At 38.2% G+C, this 17,328-nt stretch overlaps 1 protein-coding gene across 3 annotated transcripts in view; it reads right to left on the bottom strand.

Moving 5' to 3' along the window:
* Nucleotides 1-2,433: 2,433 nt before the first annotated feature.
* Nucleotides 2,434-17,328, bottom strand: part of cadm1b (cell adhesion molecule 1b) — a 162,024-nt gene continuing 147,129 nt past the window's right edge. For all 3 annotated transcript variants that reach the window (XM_020614858.1, XM_020614859.1, XM_020614860.1), the window contains 2 exons: nt 3,676-3,804; nt 2,434-3,530 (listed from right to left, as the gene is read on the bottom strand). In XM_020614858.1, the coding sequence (XP_020470514.1) occupies nt 3,412-3,530; nt 3,676-3,804 (248 nt within the window). In that variant the 3' untranslated portion in view covers nt 2,434-3,411. The remainder of the gene's footprint in view (nt 3,531-3,675; nt 3,805-17,328) is intronic.

Genomic DNA, 17,328 nt, shown 5'->3' with positions numbered 1-17,328 from the left:
ACACATAAACATGTACAACTGAGAAAAACATGTACATCTTGTGATTTCTTCACTTTCTCAATAGCTGTGGTACTACAATATATACTTGGGGCCTTAAATTTGCAATCTACCTGAGATGCAAAAAAACAACTATTAACACTCATGAACCTGAGAGAGTGAAAAAAATACACACACTAAATATCAAGTATTTAAAACAAATCAAAAAATTGGATTAGCATGACGCTTCTGACCATTTTTAATATTCTTTGATTAAAAGCAGCAGTCACTTTTATAACCATTTAAGATAAATATCAAACCTCAAAGTAAAATCTGTCATGCGAATGTTTCCACGACACTGGAAACAATAAAATGTACTTTTATTGTAGCTTATTATAGCTTTTAGTACTGTATTCCTCTCTGACAATACTAGTGAGCCTTGTCATTAGCAAAATCTAAATCATACATAAAAAAAAAAATAATAAAGTGAAGCAGAAAAAACATTTTGACCAAATTGAAATTAATTTGTGAATACTAATTAGGACAATAAATAGTACTGTACTTCCTGTCATATGACACTCGACTCAGTGGAAGCTGCCACAGACCCTGTTAAAACAAGGAAAACTTTTCTTTTTTAACGTCAAACTCATTCCAGCGTTTTTCTTTTAGGCTCCAGATTGCGATGTCCATACTGCATGAATACAGACAACAGACGTAGATGAGTACTGGCCCTGTGACTTAGAGAGGACAGAACTATACAAGATATAGTAAGAGTGTACATGAGGATACTGTATGATACTAACAATATGCCTCAAAATCAAAGAAGGCACTAAATAAAGTCCTTCAGTCTTTTCCTATATAATGACAAGTATCAAGAGGTGTGTTTAAGGCAGTGGTCATCCTTTTTCATTACACATTTTCATAATTCAGGCAATACAGTGAAATTGCTCCCTAATTACTGTACCGACCAGTTTCCCTCTTCTAGCTGTGGCAGAGTCAGATGCACATGAAGCATGTACAGTGTGCGCACTGCATCTCTGTCTGCGAGCGCAGTATCTTCTGATTTGTGTTGGTGAAAAAAAGGAGAAATGTGTAACTGTAGACGGCTCCTCTGTGAAGGTCTGAGGCTGCAGGATGACAGTAAAAGAATGATCTCTCCCAAACCAAGTCTAAAGCTCTATGCAAATCTTTGATAGTTTGTAAAGCTGAGATCCCCTACAAGTTATCAAAGACAGCCCAAAGGTAAAATGTCTTTATAGACAGAAAGGAAATATAACTGATTCATGTTTGCCGTGATTTAATGTTTTTTTTTACTCGTGTATGGGTGAGGGCAAAGGATTTCTAAGCCAGGAAAATAGCTGGGATTTTTTTCACTTGCAGTGAGTATTCAGACGGACGTAACTTGACATTTTATACATCACTGGAAAGAAACATTGCCATTGAAAGTGTAACATTCTTTCTCCCATCTAACACAGTACAATCCAATAAAAAGATAAAACCTTGGAAAATAAAATAAACCAAGGCCCTTGTAACATTCCCAGTTAAATGGTCAATACAATGTATTATCAAATAAAAAAAAAATCAATGTTTTAAATAGGAACTCTCTGCAAAATTGACTTTCAGCTTTTTCTGAATACAAGTAATATTCACTCTATGTATACACTCATATAACTGTTTGATTTGGTTCAGGGCTGACCATGTGGGTGGTATGGAAACGTGAAAACTTTAGTGTTTGAAACAAAAGTACACATAGCAGGCTGCGCCAATATCTAACAAATAATACATTTAAATAAGACTTTATGGTTTTATGCAGCAGGACCATTCACTCTTTTAGGTACTACAGGGTACATGCAAAACCAACATAATGCCTGACAACAGTCATCCTAGAGGTTTTAAAACCTCAGGTGACATTTTTAAAGAAAAGACATTTTGGGAGATGTACTTATTTACTTTCATGGTGAGAGCTGGATGAGAAGGTTAATAGTTCTCTTATTTCAATGCAGTAGACAAATATGAAGCCAACAGCCAATTAACTTAGATTAGTACACAGACTGTACACAGGAGGAAACAGCTAGCCTGGTTATGTCCAAAAGTAATCTAATTCATCTACATCTCTAAAGCTCTAAAGTGTTTTTATCTTGTTTTTCTTAATCTGTACAAAAACAAAAAAGAAAATAAATCACATGTTGTGGTTTTATGGCAGGTACGCAGTTTTTGCCAAGAAACTGTCTGGCAAAACCCTTACGTGTTACTTCATATAACACTGTTTGGACGTTACCTGCATCTACCTGCATACCAGGTTCAGAGGTGTTGGTAAGCTGATAGTTTTTGATCTTTAAACAGAGCCATGCCAGCTTATGCTAAGCTAAGCTTCATATTTACTGTAAAGACACAAGAATGATTACAGTCTTCTCATTTAACTCCGGCAAAGAAAATAAATAAGCGTATTTCCTAAAATGTCAACTCGTATGAGATTTTTTTTTTCAGAACCATATGTTCAGCTGACAACAAAAAAGAAAGAAAGCAGATCACAATACAATGTTCACAATGTGTTCTGCTGTTAATTTACTGTTGTCCTCTCAATCATCAGAAGGGCCTGATAGAAACCTTAAAAAGAATAAACAGTTCTGATTTTCTCTGTAGTAATCTTAACTCCACTTAATGGCAAATTACAGCTGTAAGGACGTCTAAGACCGCACTCCACAATATCCTAGACAAATAATAAGCTAGCCTCACATCTACAGTGCTAGTTGTCTGGCATTTTCTTGAAACCACCAAGGAACCAGTTGTACTTTGCAGTTTGGTTTGAAATGATATTGTAAGATATGATACGATAAGAAATGTTCTATGATCAGCATGATTACTGTTTAATTAATGATCAACACAGTGATCTTTAAGGGGAGGAATTACAATCTGCACTGAAAACTGTCAAAGCCGATCAGATCTACATGTATGGGGGCTTGAACTTTGACCTTTTGCAGACCTCTGGAGATTTCTCAGAAAAAATGGGGATGAACTGGCTCCTCTCAGATCTGAGCACATGAGCTAAAAGCTAGCTGCGGCACACATAGACAATCACCAGGCTCAAGGATCAGGTGGAGTACATGGAAAAAATCCAATCCAACAAGCATGGGAAAAAAGAACAAAAAAAACTTAAACAAAAGAAATATAACAAGGCACAAAATTGTCTGTAAAATAATCGAACTGTACAGAATAGGCCCCTGCAGTCCAGGAAGGGTCGGATAGGAGACTGAGCAATGCCTCTTGTTACCACTTGGCCGTGCCAGTCCTACTTCCTACATCATCCTTTCTTCTCTTCCTCTTAAATCTCGTGTGCCCAAGCCATCTCACAACCAATCAGAGTTAGACATAATGCTCCTACAGAAACCTCCAGCACCACCAGCATCCCCACCCGTCTCTCCTGGCCTGTCCAGTTTAAATATAGTACTCCTTCTTCTCATCTGTGTTGTTGTGTCCTCCCTCCGCATTGATGATAGCGGTGTCTGCATCAGCTGCGTCGTCTGCCCCTTTGGCTTCATGTGTGAAGTATGTTCCTGTGAAAGAGTACAAATAAATCAGCTGACACACCTCCACATCCATTTGTGCACTTTAATCCTATTGCAAAAAAAACAGCAAAATAAAAACTCAAACTTGAAGATGTGTTCATGATCAAGTGTGATTGCACTGCCGGTGTTTTACCTTTGTGTCTGGCAAAGTATCGACCAAGAACAATGAGCGCACAAAGAATGGCAAACATCACCACAGCAACCACTCCTCCAATGACAGCATGGTCAATTTTCTGCGGTGCCCCCTCGCCAGCTCTGGAGTCTGAAAACAGGATGATAATTGCAAATAATTTAATGATCCGAAAACCTTCTCATCCAGTCATCAAGCTACAAACCTTCACACAGTGAAGTGTGGAGCAAACTGGAAACTACGGCATTAAATCACTAGGCTGCCAAAACAAACTAAATTGGGTTGTTTTCTCTCAAAGCATTTTAGCATGACCTAACCACAGAGAATAAAATAACTTCACCAATAAAAATGAGATAATACAACCAATTTTATTTCACAAAATCATTTCACATATTACATTGAAAGGTTTGATATTCTGCAAATATATTCACTTTCTTGTTGAGGTTGGTACTATTTTTTTATGACTGGAGAGCAAATAAAAAACTACAGCCAGCAGCCGCTATAGCGGAAGCAGGGTGAAACCGCTAGCCTGCCTCTGTACAAAGGTAACACAACCCATACAGTAGTGCTTCTAAAGCTCATTAATTAATACATGATAGCTTGTTTCTTGGGTGGCATCACAGTCATTGTACTAAGCTAACTGGCTGCTAACTACAGAGAATGTGAAGGTGTGTCCCACCATGTTGAATGTTGGGATGGGGACACCATTTTGGGAGGGAGGCACAGTTTTTATCGCCATACTTTCTTGTTTTGTTTGGCTAAAAAGTTGCTTAAATCATTTAGATCTCACTTTACGGACTATGGTATTTCAATATAAATATCCTTAGTTGACAGTAGCTAACTAGGACCTAGATGGCCTGTTGATGAGAGCGACAGACTGAAAAGTGACTCTGCACCCTGATCTCCTGATAGATTTATATATTTGTATATCTCTATGATGGATAATGAGTGTGATCCTCCCAAAATGGCACATGTACCCAAAATTCAACATGGTGTGATGACAACTTCGTATTCTCTATAGCATCTGACACAGGCATCAAACTTTTCTAACAAACATTTAATTCTAGGCAGGAAAGAGCGTGTTTCCCAAAATGTCAAAATATTCTTTTAATTAAAAATGCAGTATCGGCTGCAGTACTTGGACATGTTTAAAACAAACTGTGATATCTCCCTAAGTTATAATCAATCCATTTTTGGTGTTATATTGTTGAATCCAGGTCATTACATGGACATTTTCAGTGCTTTATATAGCTGAAATGGCTGCCCAAGCCTTTAGAATGAGTGACGTTGAAAAATGTTTTAAGACGGTTATTTCACCATGAAACAGTAGACACCGTCTGCAATTTCAGCAAGGGTTCACACACTGTAAAATACACTGTGATTTAAGAGGCCATTTCTGGAAGTTATAGAGCTCAATCATAAGAAATAGACACAAGTCTGGAGATAAATTGGTGCCTGGTGTCCCCATGCAGAGAAATACGTTGCTGCCTCAGGTGTCAGAGTGTATCACTGTCTAGCATTTAGCCAGATTTATCAGTGCACCCTAGAAGAACAGGGCAAAATCTGAAGCCTTTAAATTTCCCATCTCAGAATAGTTCAGAGACATTTATCAATTGTCTCTATCTGTGCACGTTTGGACTGATGGAGGAATGGCGGGTGAAGGAATGGCTGCACTGTTCTTTGCTGCATGAGAGAGCAGCTCAATTTTCCATCAATCTCACTAGTCATGCCCTGAACCTGAATGATTTTGATAAAAGACAAGTGGAGAGAGCAGAATTTCTCAACACTGTGAGAGCATAACAAGTCAAGTTGAGGGCTCTAAGACAAGCAACACATTCACACCTCAACAAAAAACTGAGGTGCAAATGGTTAAGTCTCATTCAAGTCAGCAGCAGGACTTGGACTTTGAGGTGGAACTGCATTGGAACTAATTAATGAGAAAAGTTTTGTTTCAGCTGAGCGCTCTCTTAAAATGGACTCACGGAGCAAGTCGTTGCCGCGCGTCGGTGTGTGTGAAGCAGAGATGTGCAGGGCACAGTTTGTTTACTGTATCGAGAATGTCAGATAGCACAGCTCATTCCCCGAGGAGAGGGAACGCTCCATGCTCCATGCTAATGAACATACACCCACTAAATGGCCTGTGTACAGTTCTTCTCCCCCCCCCTCACCTCCCACACCCTCCTGCCCTCACCTTGCTCCCTGCTGTCTGCCATTTGACACATGTGCAAGGAAACATGCAGGGTCTCAGCCGCCTCTGCACACCAAGGGAGAGTTTTATTTAACAGCTAGAAAAATCTGCATCTGCACCGAGTAAGCACCAAGACTCTATCACAAACATGTCAAAGAGAATCTAAAAATCCCCCTAATGCCAACAGTATCAACTGTTACAGCTGGTTGCATATCATGCTGCCTACATCAAGTACACTACCAAACACTGGTTTTCTGTTTGTCCGCTTTGTATTTATTAAAGAAAACATGGTCTCAAATTCAATATACATGTTACAGTTGTGCATTTTCATTTTGTTGTGTTGCTGCAGGACATATTATATTGTAAGGAGATTATGAGACGTTATGTAATGCAATGCTATACAGGGGTTTAAAGCATAATGTAAGATTAGTTTAAACATAAAAATTGGCAGTCATGAAGTTTGCCACTCAGCCTGAGAATGCAGTTGTATAATGTTTTCTGTGGTTCTGGACTAAAGAATCAACTTTAATGATGTATCAGGATTTGAACTGGGTTCAGAGATTCAAAGCACTGATAGAAAGTTCACTTCACAACATAAAGTTACAGTATTACACTTGAATTATTGGTATACCAGGTTTCTTGTTTGTGCACTGGGTGAACAAATAATGAGGTTCCTGACAACAATGTGCTATTTCACACTATTTTAATTTAACAGCAGGGGGTGACATCTGCAGAGTAGGAAGATAACTTCACACATTCCTGAAGCACCTGCATATAATATCTACTGTAAGTAACCAATCAGCATCTGCTACTATCCGCTTGTTAAGTGGTGATGTAACATTCTGTTTCCGGGTCCAAACGTCAGTTCATTCTCCTCCTTTCCATTTGAAATAGTGTGATGTTCCATCATTATTTCAGTAGATCTGAATCAAAAATCATGGGTCAGAAATCATTTTACCGCCTTCCTTATTGTGGGAAGGAGAAAAAAAAATGACTACAGTTGATTAGATAAGTCACAGCATTCTTAAATTAATAAAAATAAAGCTTTTAAAGGTGCCTTGTAATGTAGCTAGTTAACAAAGATAATGTAAACACTTTACAGCACATTGACACATTTGATGAAAGTAACAGTAAAAGCTAGGAACTATTAAAAACAAGTTAAACAAATAACTCAATATATTTGGTGTTATACTGTATATATATCTATATATAGATAGATATATATTGGAATAAATGTATTGTCATCAGTAATAAAGTTTGGTTATTATTCCACCAGGCAGAACGGCAACACTGACTACTCTACTTGAACCTTAAGGAATGTATTCATGTTTTTTTTTCTTTTTTACTCTCAGTGTGGCCTCGCTAAAGAAAAAAGATGTGACTGTGTAGAGAGTGACAGGCTCCGCCATTTGGACCTGGGCCAGTTTAGACCTGGGCCAGTTTGGACCTGGAAGTGGAATGTTACGTCACACTTAACAGGCAGATAGTATGTGCTTAAGAATGACATAAAGGATCATCACTACTCACATTTCATGTTTGACATGTGAATATTATACCAGGCAGGAAGAATCTGTTGAAAAGATGCTACTAGTTGCATTATGGGATGTTAATGTTGTTGCATTTTTTGGCTTGACTCATATTAGGGACTAAATATCACACCATCACAGTCTGTCCTGTATTTATTTAGACTTTGTTTAAATGTATTTATTATGTAACTAACATTCTATAGGTAGGTCACATGATAATAACTAATAATTTTAATTTAAAAAGTTAAATTTTAGACTTTTTAAGATCTTAGAATGCTATTTAACACCTGCTTCACAATCCTACCAGCCAAAATGTGGTAGTATTATTATTTTATTTTATACTTTTTTTTTGCATTTCCAAGAAGAAAATACCAATAAAATACCAAACTAATGCAGCAGTAGACAATAGATGGAAGGATTAACTAATTAAAAAAAAGATTAATTCATACAAAAGTTTTTTGCTCAAATCAGTACTTCACTACTGTAAGACCAAAAAGCTTCCCATTTAGCTTCACAAAAAAAGGGCTGAACAGGCTCCAGCAGCACAATCCACTGTTGCAACAATCAAACCTTTAGGTTTATAGGAGTGTAACATCTCCTGGCAGCCTGTAAATGGATGCAAAAACCATTTATAACTCTCATTACTGCCTAAAAAACAAGACTTTTGTAAATTAAATTCATGGCTTAATACACTCTTCAACAGTTTATAGAGAAAACAGTGTCTGCACATATCCTAGATGAACCATCTCCATGACAACTGAGAAAACTGCATCCACTGAGAAGGGCCCCAGAATGTGGCTGAAACCTTCAGAATATCAGAGTAAGTGGACTTTGATTTTTTTGATATTTTGTTAAATGATTTTTAGTGATTGTATCCAAAAAGCTCTATAGTTTCATTCACACATTTACCACACACACATCTACCACTTGAAGCAATTAGGGATCGGATTGCCACCCCTGGCAGTTATTAGACAGCTTGCTCTACCTACAGCTGCTGCTAAACCTGTCACCTCTGAGTCCCCCAACTCACAATTTAAAAACTGCTCAGGTATCACTTTTTAGCTCCTGTAAGACATTATTTTGCTCACGGGGTAGATAACCACACAGGACCGTATTATCAAAAACTTTAGGTACACCTGAATCAGCATCTCCACGGACTGTTGCTCTGGACTCATATCAGGTGTTCATGTTATTTTGTCCAGCCTTTGGGTAACAGGGCAAAATGGGAGGTTTATGCCTCAGAAGTGCTGATGTGTATCTGACCCTGATCTCCGACCTCAACAAGAACAGACTAGTTTCTCATTCAGCGCTCTAACACATCCAACATCAAGAGTGTGATTCTGCAACCATCCGTGTTCAGGTTATATGCATTACAGTAACACAACTGGCTTAGCATAGGAAAAGAAAAAGCTGAATGGCAGACAATGTTACTACAGAAGCCTTTGTGGCTTCACACATGAAATAAGTTGAATTTGATTATGTCTGGAATGTGGCTGGTGTCCATACCACCGGCACAGCTCTACTCACGGCTCGAGCGGGGGGTGCTGACATGCCCACACCAGTGTCCTGACAGGATGTGCAGAGCCATGGGGATTTATGGGGGAATAAAGAGGATTTGCAACTGATGCCTGTGTCTGTGCAGCGGTGAAATGTGCTCTGCTGAGCTCCAGTACCACATGCTTTCCAGTTGCACCTCTCCATCTCTGTACTGGAATGACTAATTGCCACTCTGGTCAGTAACAGTGCATCAGACTCTCTGTCAGTGAGGGGATCAGATCTGTGAGCTCATCACCAGGCTGATTACATAGAACATAATTTCAGTTTTCTCTCCTCTTTTATTTTGATAGTTTTCTGCTCACATATCCAGGCATTTTTCTCTCTCACACATACAAACACTAACACACACGCACGTTAGAATTTATAGTTGTAATTACATGAATATAACTGAAACAATGACTCTCTTGCGCTGAAAGAGCAAAGCCTTCTCTTGTACTGAACAAACTCTCACAGTAACCCTTTCCTGGACAGTGGCAAAACAATGGGGCATCACCGTAGAATCAACTTAAGGACTGTCGGTAGCCATTCTGCAGCACTGAACTGCTAACATCCATGACTTTTGTACAGTATTTGTTGTCATTGCCAAAAAGGAAATGAATGTAATGAGATGAGCATACACTGGCAATCTCCACCAAATCATTTTTGTATTGCTGTTGTAGCGGACCATCAACGCAGCCCGATATTGGCCTCAGTTGAATTCCAATGCTACCGCTCACCTGCTAAATAGATTTCAGGGGTCCTTTGTGGTAACACAAACAATGATTTGAAGATGTACAAACACAGTTGTGACATTTAATGGAGGTAGTGAAATACAGGTGAAGGTCTGACGACTTCTAATAGAACTGCAAATGAATGATAACTGTGACAGTGAACTTGAACTCCTTGATGGCAGTTTATTGTATTGGCAAAATTCTATAAACGAAAGCCACTACCATCCGGCTCCACTTCATCACTTCATATTTTATCCTTCATCCCGTTTCCACCCCCACTGGAGATCAAGGCAAAGGAAAAGGTTACCAAAATAATAGAAACCACTCTGTGTTTTCCTAAAGTTGCCTGCAGTAACATTTCACACAGGTATACCAAATCAGTAGAAAATGAACACACAAAGTGAATTCACATAGCACATAGCATGCAATCTCCAAACCCAGGCACAACCTTTTATAACTGCTCCATACAACATTTTAAATATATATATATGAAACACTCTTTTAACTTCAGGGTAGGCTGGCATTACTAACCAATTCCCTGGAGACCAATTAAAAATGGACCATTACAATACTTTCTTTCTGTTTAAAGAAAAGAAAAAGGTGCAGGTCTGAAAAAAAACCCAATTTCAATAGGGAATCAGAGTAAACAAATGGGAGGCAAACAAAATAGTTCACATTTATAAATGATTCTTTAATTTCTACAGAGAAATGATACATGTGAGAGTTGAAACAAGAGTGGTAAATGTTTAATGACTAATTATCTTCAATATTAAATGCTCTCATAACAGTCTTTGTTGAAGTCAATAGTACACATGGAGTTAAAAAATGAATCCCAAGCTTTAAGAGCTGTGCACACCTGCCAACACCTACAGTAAGTAACACAAATCAGTGCTGGAGGAGGAAACAGCAAACAAAACATGTATAAAAACCTGCCACGTATGAATTTCTAAAACACCATTTAGCTCTAAATCACATGGTTTCCTCACCTGGTAAAAATCCCATGGGTTTGTCTGAACAAAGCCAATGCAGTAACCCTGAAGTCATGTATGTATTCTGTGCAGTGCAACATAAAGATCTATTAATCCCTGACAGCTTAGCCAAGCAAGCAATAAGAACTGCAGTATATTATATTGTACTTGGTAGTATTATAAAGTGTAAAGGGAACAATATGTGGGCCAGACTCACGTAAAGTGCAATGTAGCTCTCACTGGCAGTTAATTTACGGTGTTGTACTGTCCATAAACTCTGAAGGCTGTTAACTCATCTCTAAAATGTTGCTCTTGAATAGAAGAAAGTTTCCATACTCCTTTAGACAAGGGTGAAAGCTTGCTTTCAGAAATGGTAGTGGTAGGGGAAGGGCACAGTGAATGCAAGTCCATTTCCCCATAATGCCATTAAAAGCAACATTCCCATGATAGTTTGACCCTCATAATATGAAAGCCTGACCATGAAAAACTACTGCTGGTATTGGAAAAATGCTGAGATCATTATTAGTTTGAAAGCTATTCAAGAAAAATGAGACATGACAGACATTCAGTCGCTGGTTTAGGGGTACGATGGGGCCTTCAGTGAGTGGACTACAGGCAGAGCGGTGAAGATGTCACATTTCTCTAAGTCTGTGTTCTGTTTGTCCAACAGCTGTTTGATAAACTGCTCATACAGTCTCTGTTACAGGCTGATTGCTGCACTATGGAGTGATCCTTCACATCCTCTGCTCAGCTGTGTATGTGAGATGAGTGCAGCCCCTCTCTCCTCTAGACAGAAACCAACACAGTGCAAAATACAGTGGAAAGGCAAAGTAGGATGGTCTGTGTCAACCTGTGAGGGTATGCCGGGTGACAGTCAAGGGAAGCACAGCGTGTACTGCTCCAACAGTGGAAACACAGCTACAATGCGCAGCTGGAACACTGGCGTCCTCAATGACAAACCGCTGTACACTGACTGAGATGTAGCTGCCTGCTAATAGAGCAGCTTGCTCAGCTAACGAACACTCACTGTAACAATTCTGAATTTGCATTACTTGGATAGACTGACCACGTGTTCTCAAAGTGGTTACTTTGTCACCTGGCCTCCTTTGGTCCCTGTCTCACACAGTGGGGTGTACTGAGTGACAGCACTGGGTTTCCACTGACAATGAATGGGCAGCTGCCACTAACCCAGGACTTTGTCTGTGTATGTGCTCAAAGTGCTAAGGAGTGCAGCTGCACGCTTTGGACACAAGGCTCACATACAGTCAACAGCCTTTCCAGCACATACAGGGGTGAATTACTACTACTACTTTCGGCTGTTCCCATTAGGGGTTGCCACAGCAAATCAACCGTTCGCATGTATACATTTGGCATGTGTTTTATGCCGGATGCCCTTCCTGACACAACCCAGATGGATGGATGGATAGATAAGATGGATAGGGTTATTCAAAAAGAACAAACCGATTTCATTACGCATTGCTTCAGTTCTCAAGCATCGTCATGGAATGAGTCAGTGACCATTTGAAAAAGACCATTATAAAAGTTGATTGTGAGTAGAATACTTGTGACTTGGCTGGAGTTTTGTATTACTTTTCCTTAATAAAATATTGCATCATGAAATCGGTTCATTCTTTTTAAATAACCTTGTATTTATATCCATAGATGCTTTTTTCTCTTTGCTGAGATGAACAGTAAAATATGGTTCTAGGGTTTTTTCTTTCTTTTTTTGTCTTTTACTTTGTCATTTTTGTTGAATGGAAAACTACAAATCAGTAAATATAATTAGGAAGCCTGAGGGTCCATAAGTCACTGGGACTCAGCTATATGTTTTTTCCCTTTACACTGTTCTTAAGGAATCCTTTGGAGAATCAGAGGATAGCAAAATGCCATTGATTTTGTAGTATTTGTTTCTAAAGTACTGTATGTCTTAAAATAACTATGTAGGTAGAGTTAATATGCTAAGTTCATGCTATTGAAGCAAAATAGATTATTAAGCATTTTATCTGTGTGCAGCCTTCATCCTTTTCCACTAGCTTAGTCAGAAGGGCTGCTAGTTCTTGTTCTGTAATTCTTACAATTATATGAATAATGGAGGAGACTTTCAGAGCGAAGGTGCATCATGCACTCCTGAAGCCCAAGGTTCCCAATTAGAAACATGGATTGGTGCCAGAGCACATGTTTCTCCACTGTATTTGTTGGCACTTTTTGAGATATACCCTCCTGAAGAATTAATGAAACCAGCAAACAAAGCAACGCTTGCCACAGATATTTCCTGCTGCCTTCACAAATTTGCCACTGTGCAGCCAGAGACTGTCACATAGCAGGCCTGTGTACTGCTGTTTTTCTAAATGGCTAAGGTAGCACAAATTGTGAGAAGTGCTAAATAGGTTATCTTAATCACCAAACATGATAATTGTCACAGGGCAAAGGTAACAGTTTGCATTGCCTCAGTTGAGGTTTGTAGACAACAATTTGCACAAAATTGCAGGTCGAAACAAAATGTACACATTTTTAATTTAAATTTTTTGGAAGAGGCTGATACAGTATTTAATGAGGTGAGTCACTATCATCCTTTTATTTTCTGATGTTCACACTGTGAACTGCCTTGGCCTGGAAAAATATAGCATGAGAGTTCAATGAGGTCTTGTTAATGCTGTATTTATAAAGACAATGTGGCCAGTTCCTGAAAGAAACACTCAATCCAATAGAACATCTTTGGAGGGAGCTTAAACTCAGCGTTGCTCAGCGACAGCCCCGAAACCTGACAGATCTAGAGGAGATCTGTGTGGAGGAGTGGGCCAAAATCCCTGTTGCAGTGTGTGCAAACCTGGTCAAGAACTACAGGAAACGTTTGACCTCTGTAATTGCAAACAAAGGTTTCTGTACCAAATATTAACACTGATTTTCTCAGGTGTTCAAATACTTATGTTCAGCAGTGCAAGACAAATAAATTCTTTAAAAATCATACAATGTGATTTCCTGAAACTTTTTTTAATTCTGTGGGAGTGGGAATGCACCTACAATGTGAATTTCAGACCCCTCCATGATTTCTAAGTGGGAAAACTTGCAAAATCACAGGGTGTTCAAATACTTCTGTTCCTCACTGTATATTTGCACTAATGTGGTAAATTTAGAGTCGCCAATCATCCTAACCTGCATGTCTTTGGATTGTGGAGCACCTGGAGAGAACCCAAACAAGCACGGGGAGAACATGCAAACTCCACACAGAAAGGTCACGAACCAAGAACTTTCTTGCTGTGAGGCAACAGTGCTACTCACAGTGGTGAATAATCTTTAAAAATATTCCTGTTTCGAAATTCTGATATTGATCAGCACCAAAATCTAATCAGTTGTTCCCTACCTCAAAAACCAATTACTCAAAATCCATTCATTATTTATTGAGTTATGCTGTTAACAAACAAACCAACAAATGTAAGCAAAAACATAATCCCTACTCTTGGTAAAAATCAAACAGCAACAACACAAACATTTAAATAAATAGTGTAAATTGCAAATTACCGTGAAATTTGTTATATACTTTCTATAATGGTAGTATAACAAAACATAGAAATGCTGTGTAAATCTCTGTGCTGTAATGGTACTTAAAATATCTTCTTTTCCCATCATAACCAGTGTTGGGTAAAACTACTTTGAAAGTGTAACTTTGCAAACTATCAATTACTTCACAGTGGAAGAAGTTCAACTATAGCAAAGCTACGCTAGAGAGAAATGAAGTTTGGAAAACTAAAGTTACTTAGAAAAAGTAGTTCAAACTACTTTGTAAAAAAAAACAATCAAACTGACAATGTACATGTGACACAAAATTATAATTTCATAAAAGAAAAATCACATACCAGCAAAAAAAAGCCACTCAGTTGAGTTTATTTACCTGAAGAAATGTGAAGAAACCTGTTCTACACAAAACGCTGTCATTTGGGCTTTCCACAATGATATATTTCTTCTAAACAAATTATTTATAAATGCACCTTGGCCTAAGAAACATGAGCCTGTTGTGTTACTTGCACACTTGTTCAGACCACATGAACAGCTTAAACCCTGATCAGAATGGACCTGTGTTTTACTACTTCTCAGAGCAGAATCTCTTGTTTATATGATACATGAGCCGTCTCTCAAAGTTCTTATCCGGAAGGCGGTTAGGGTTAAAGAAGCAATGAAAAAAATAAAATAAAAAAACATTCTTTTCTGTTTATGGCCCAAAATTATTTGTAGTTCCAGTAGTTAACTACACAAAAATGTAATTTAACTACTTCAGTCACTATGCAAAATATGAATGTAGTTGAACTACCAGCCAGTTACTGCAAAATGTAGCTAAACTAGTAGTTTAATAATATGCAGTTCACTACTCCCCAACAGTGTTCATCTATACCTCAGGCTTTCTGATAGATAATGGCTGCATCTGCACTTTGTCTTCAAAGAGAGCTGTGCTTTTACTCTCTTACTTTGGAGTGATGTTCTCCTTTCATGTGTTTTTAGGACAATATTAACTGAAAATGAAAATAAAGATTAGAATAGTTGCTCATGGAACCATTCTCTCGCCCTGAGCAGTGTTTGCAGGTATTAATTTCAGACCTCATTATTATTATAACAAACACTAGCAGTGAGGTAGGGCAGTGTGCATGTAGCCTGATAGGCAAGACTGCATGGTAATAACTGAGGGCCACTTAGATGAGGGTACTGTATGAACATTTTTATCAGCGCAGATCTTCTCTCATCTAGACTGTGGTGGCTGCATAATAAGAACAATGCTCAGGCAAACTTGAGTAAAAGAAAATCCATCTGAAACTATAAGAACGAGACGAACAAAAATAGGATTTTGGAAAGTGAGGGGGGAGCAGTGGAAATGACAGCACTGCTGTTACATTATACAGCAGAGGTTCTACTGTAGCATGCTAAACAATCCTGGACTGCAGAAAGACGGGACTTTTCAATCAATTCTACAACATAATTCCTTGTTCCATGTCTTTCCTCTGGCAGCTCTCGACCGGAGGCTTAGTCAGGATATGATGTCCCTGCCTCGGATCATCTCTGAGCATCTGACGAGCTGGAGCATTATCACCACAGACTCCCTTTATTCCTTCAGAGCTGGAGATTCTGGTTAAATTCTACCTTCTGCCCCGAGGATATACAACCACTGACGAAGAACTTGAGGAGTGCTTTTATTTCTGTGATGTTGTAACCGTCTACAGTCTGTCTGGAAGATGGTGTCTTGGTTCATTCATACTAAAATTTGTGATTCATTTTTAAGGAACAGCTACACACCAACTGTGTTCAGAGTGTGTGAAGTAGCTGTTTGGATCAGTGAGAAAGAAGGTCACACATATCTGCCAACAAGATCTGAGCTGAAAGAACAGTCTTTCTGTAAATATTGGTAACACTTTATTTTACAGGTTCCATATTTTTTTGTTAATTTCCTGCAAAGTTTCCTAAAGATTAGTATTACCTGAATAATTCCAAGAAAGACCTACACAGTTTGATACTAATTATAGGGGTGTTAGTTACTACAGATAATGAGAATCTTATTGTTACAGTATATTGAAGTTTTTATAGAAAATATAGTAGTGAACAAAATGTGCCATAGTGTGATTCGCTGTATTTTACAGATCTGGTCTGTGCAAAATTAGGTAGAGATATGTTTATAACAGCTGAGTCTGTGACATTTATTGCATGGAGTGTGCTTTACTTGTTGATCATCATTTCAGTTTAAAACACAAAACTAAAGAATTTACAGTTCAGCAAAGCACTACTGTACAGCATGCAAATCAAATGTATAGGACTTTCTTGGAAATTATAAGATTTTCCAAAAAATTCATCATACCCAGATATTTATTAAAAATAGAATACAACCCCCAATTTTATGTGTCAAGTTTTTAGACCTTGTTTTTATTGTCTACAACCACAAATCGAAAAAAGTAGGGACAGTGTGTAAAATCAAAATTTAATGGGTAACATTTAAAAACTGAAAATAGTGATGTGTAAATCATCTGTGTCCTGTATTACATTGAAAACAAACACAGCAGAACATTATCTGATGTGATACCTCATCAGTTTTATTCTATGTTCAAAATAAACACTCACTACAATTACTAGGGTGCAACATGTTCCAAAATATTTGGGACAGTAAAGTGTTTACCATAGTGTGATGTTGTTGTTCCTTTTCACGACACTTAAAAGTCGTTTACTGACTGAGGACACCAGGTGATTCAGTCTGTCAGGTGTCATTTTGTGGAACATAGTAAAGGAAGGACATCCTTCCTACAACCATAAATCTGAAAAAGTAGGGACATTATGTAAAATCAAAATTTAAACTGAAAATAGTGATGTGTAAATCATCTGTGTCCTGTATCACATTGAAAACATCACAGCAGAACATTATCTGATGTGATACTTCATCAATTTTATTCTATGTTCAAAATAAACACTCGCTTCAATTCTGATACTGTAACACATTCAGTAAAGTAAAGTGTTTACCACAGTGTGATGTTGTTGTTCCTTTTCACAACACTTAAAAGACGTTTAGGGACTGAGGACACCAGGTGATTCATTCTGTCAGGTGTCATTTTGTCTCATTCTTCCTGTAAACAAGTCTTAAGGTGCAACAGTCATGGGTCTTTGTTGATACAGTTTGCATTTCAAAATGCTCCACACATTCTCTATTGGGGACAGGTTGGGACTGCAGGCAGGACAAT

Source organism: Monopterus albus, unplaced genomic scaffold (assembly GCF_001952655.1).
Source record: "Monopterus albus unplaced genomic scaffold, M_albus_1.0 scaffold152.1, whole genome shotgun sequence".
NCBI lineage: Eukaryota > Metazoa > Chordata > Actinopteri > Synbranchiformes > Synbranchidae > Monopterus > Monopterus albus.
The sequence above is the reverse complement of the archived record's forward strand: the minus strand, read 5'-3'. Positions and strand labels throughout refer to the sequence as shown.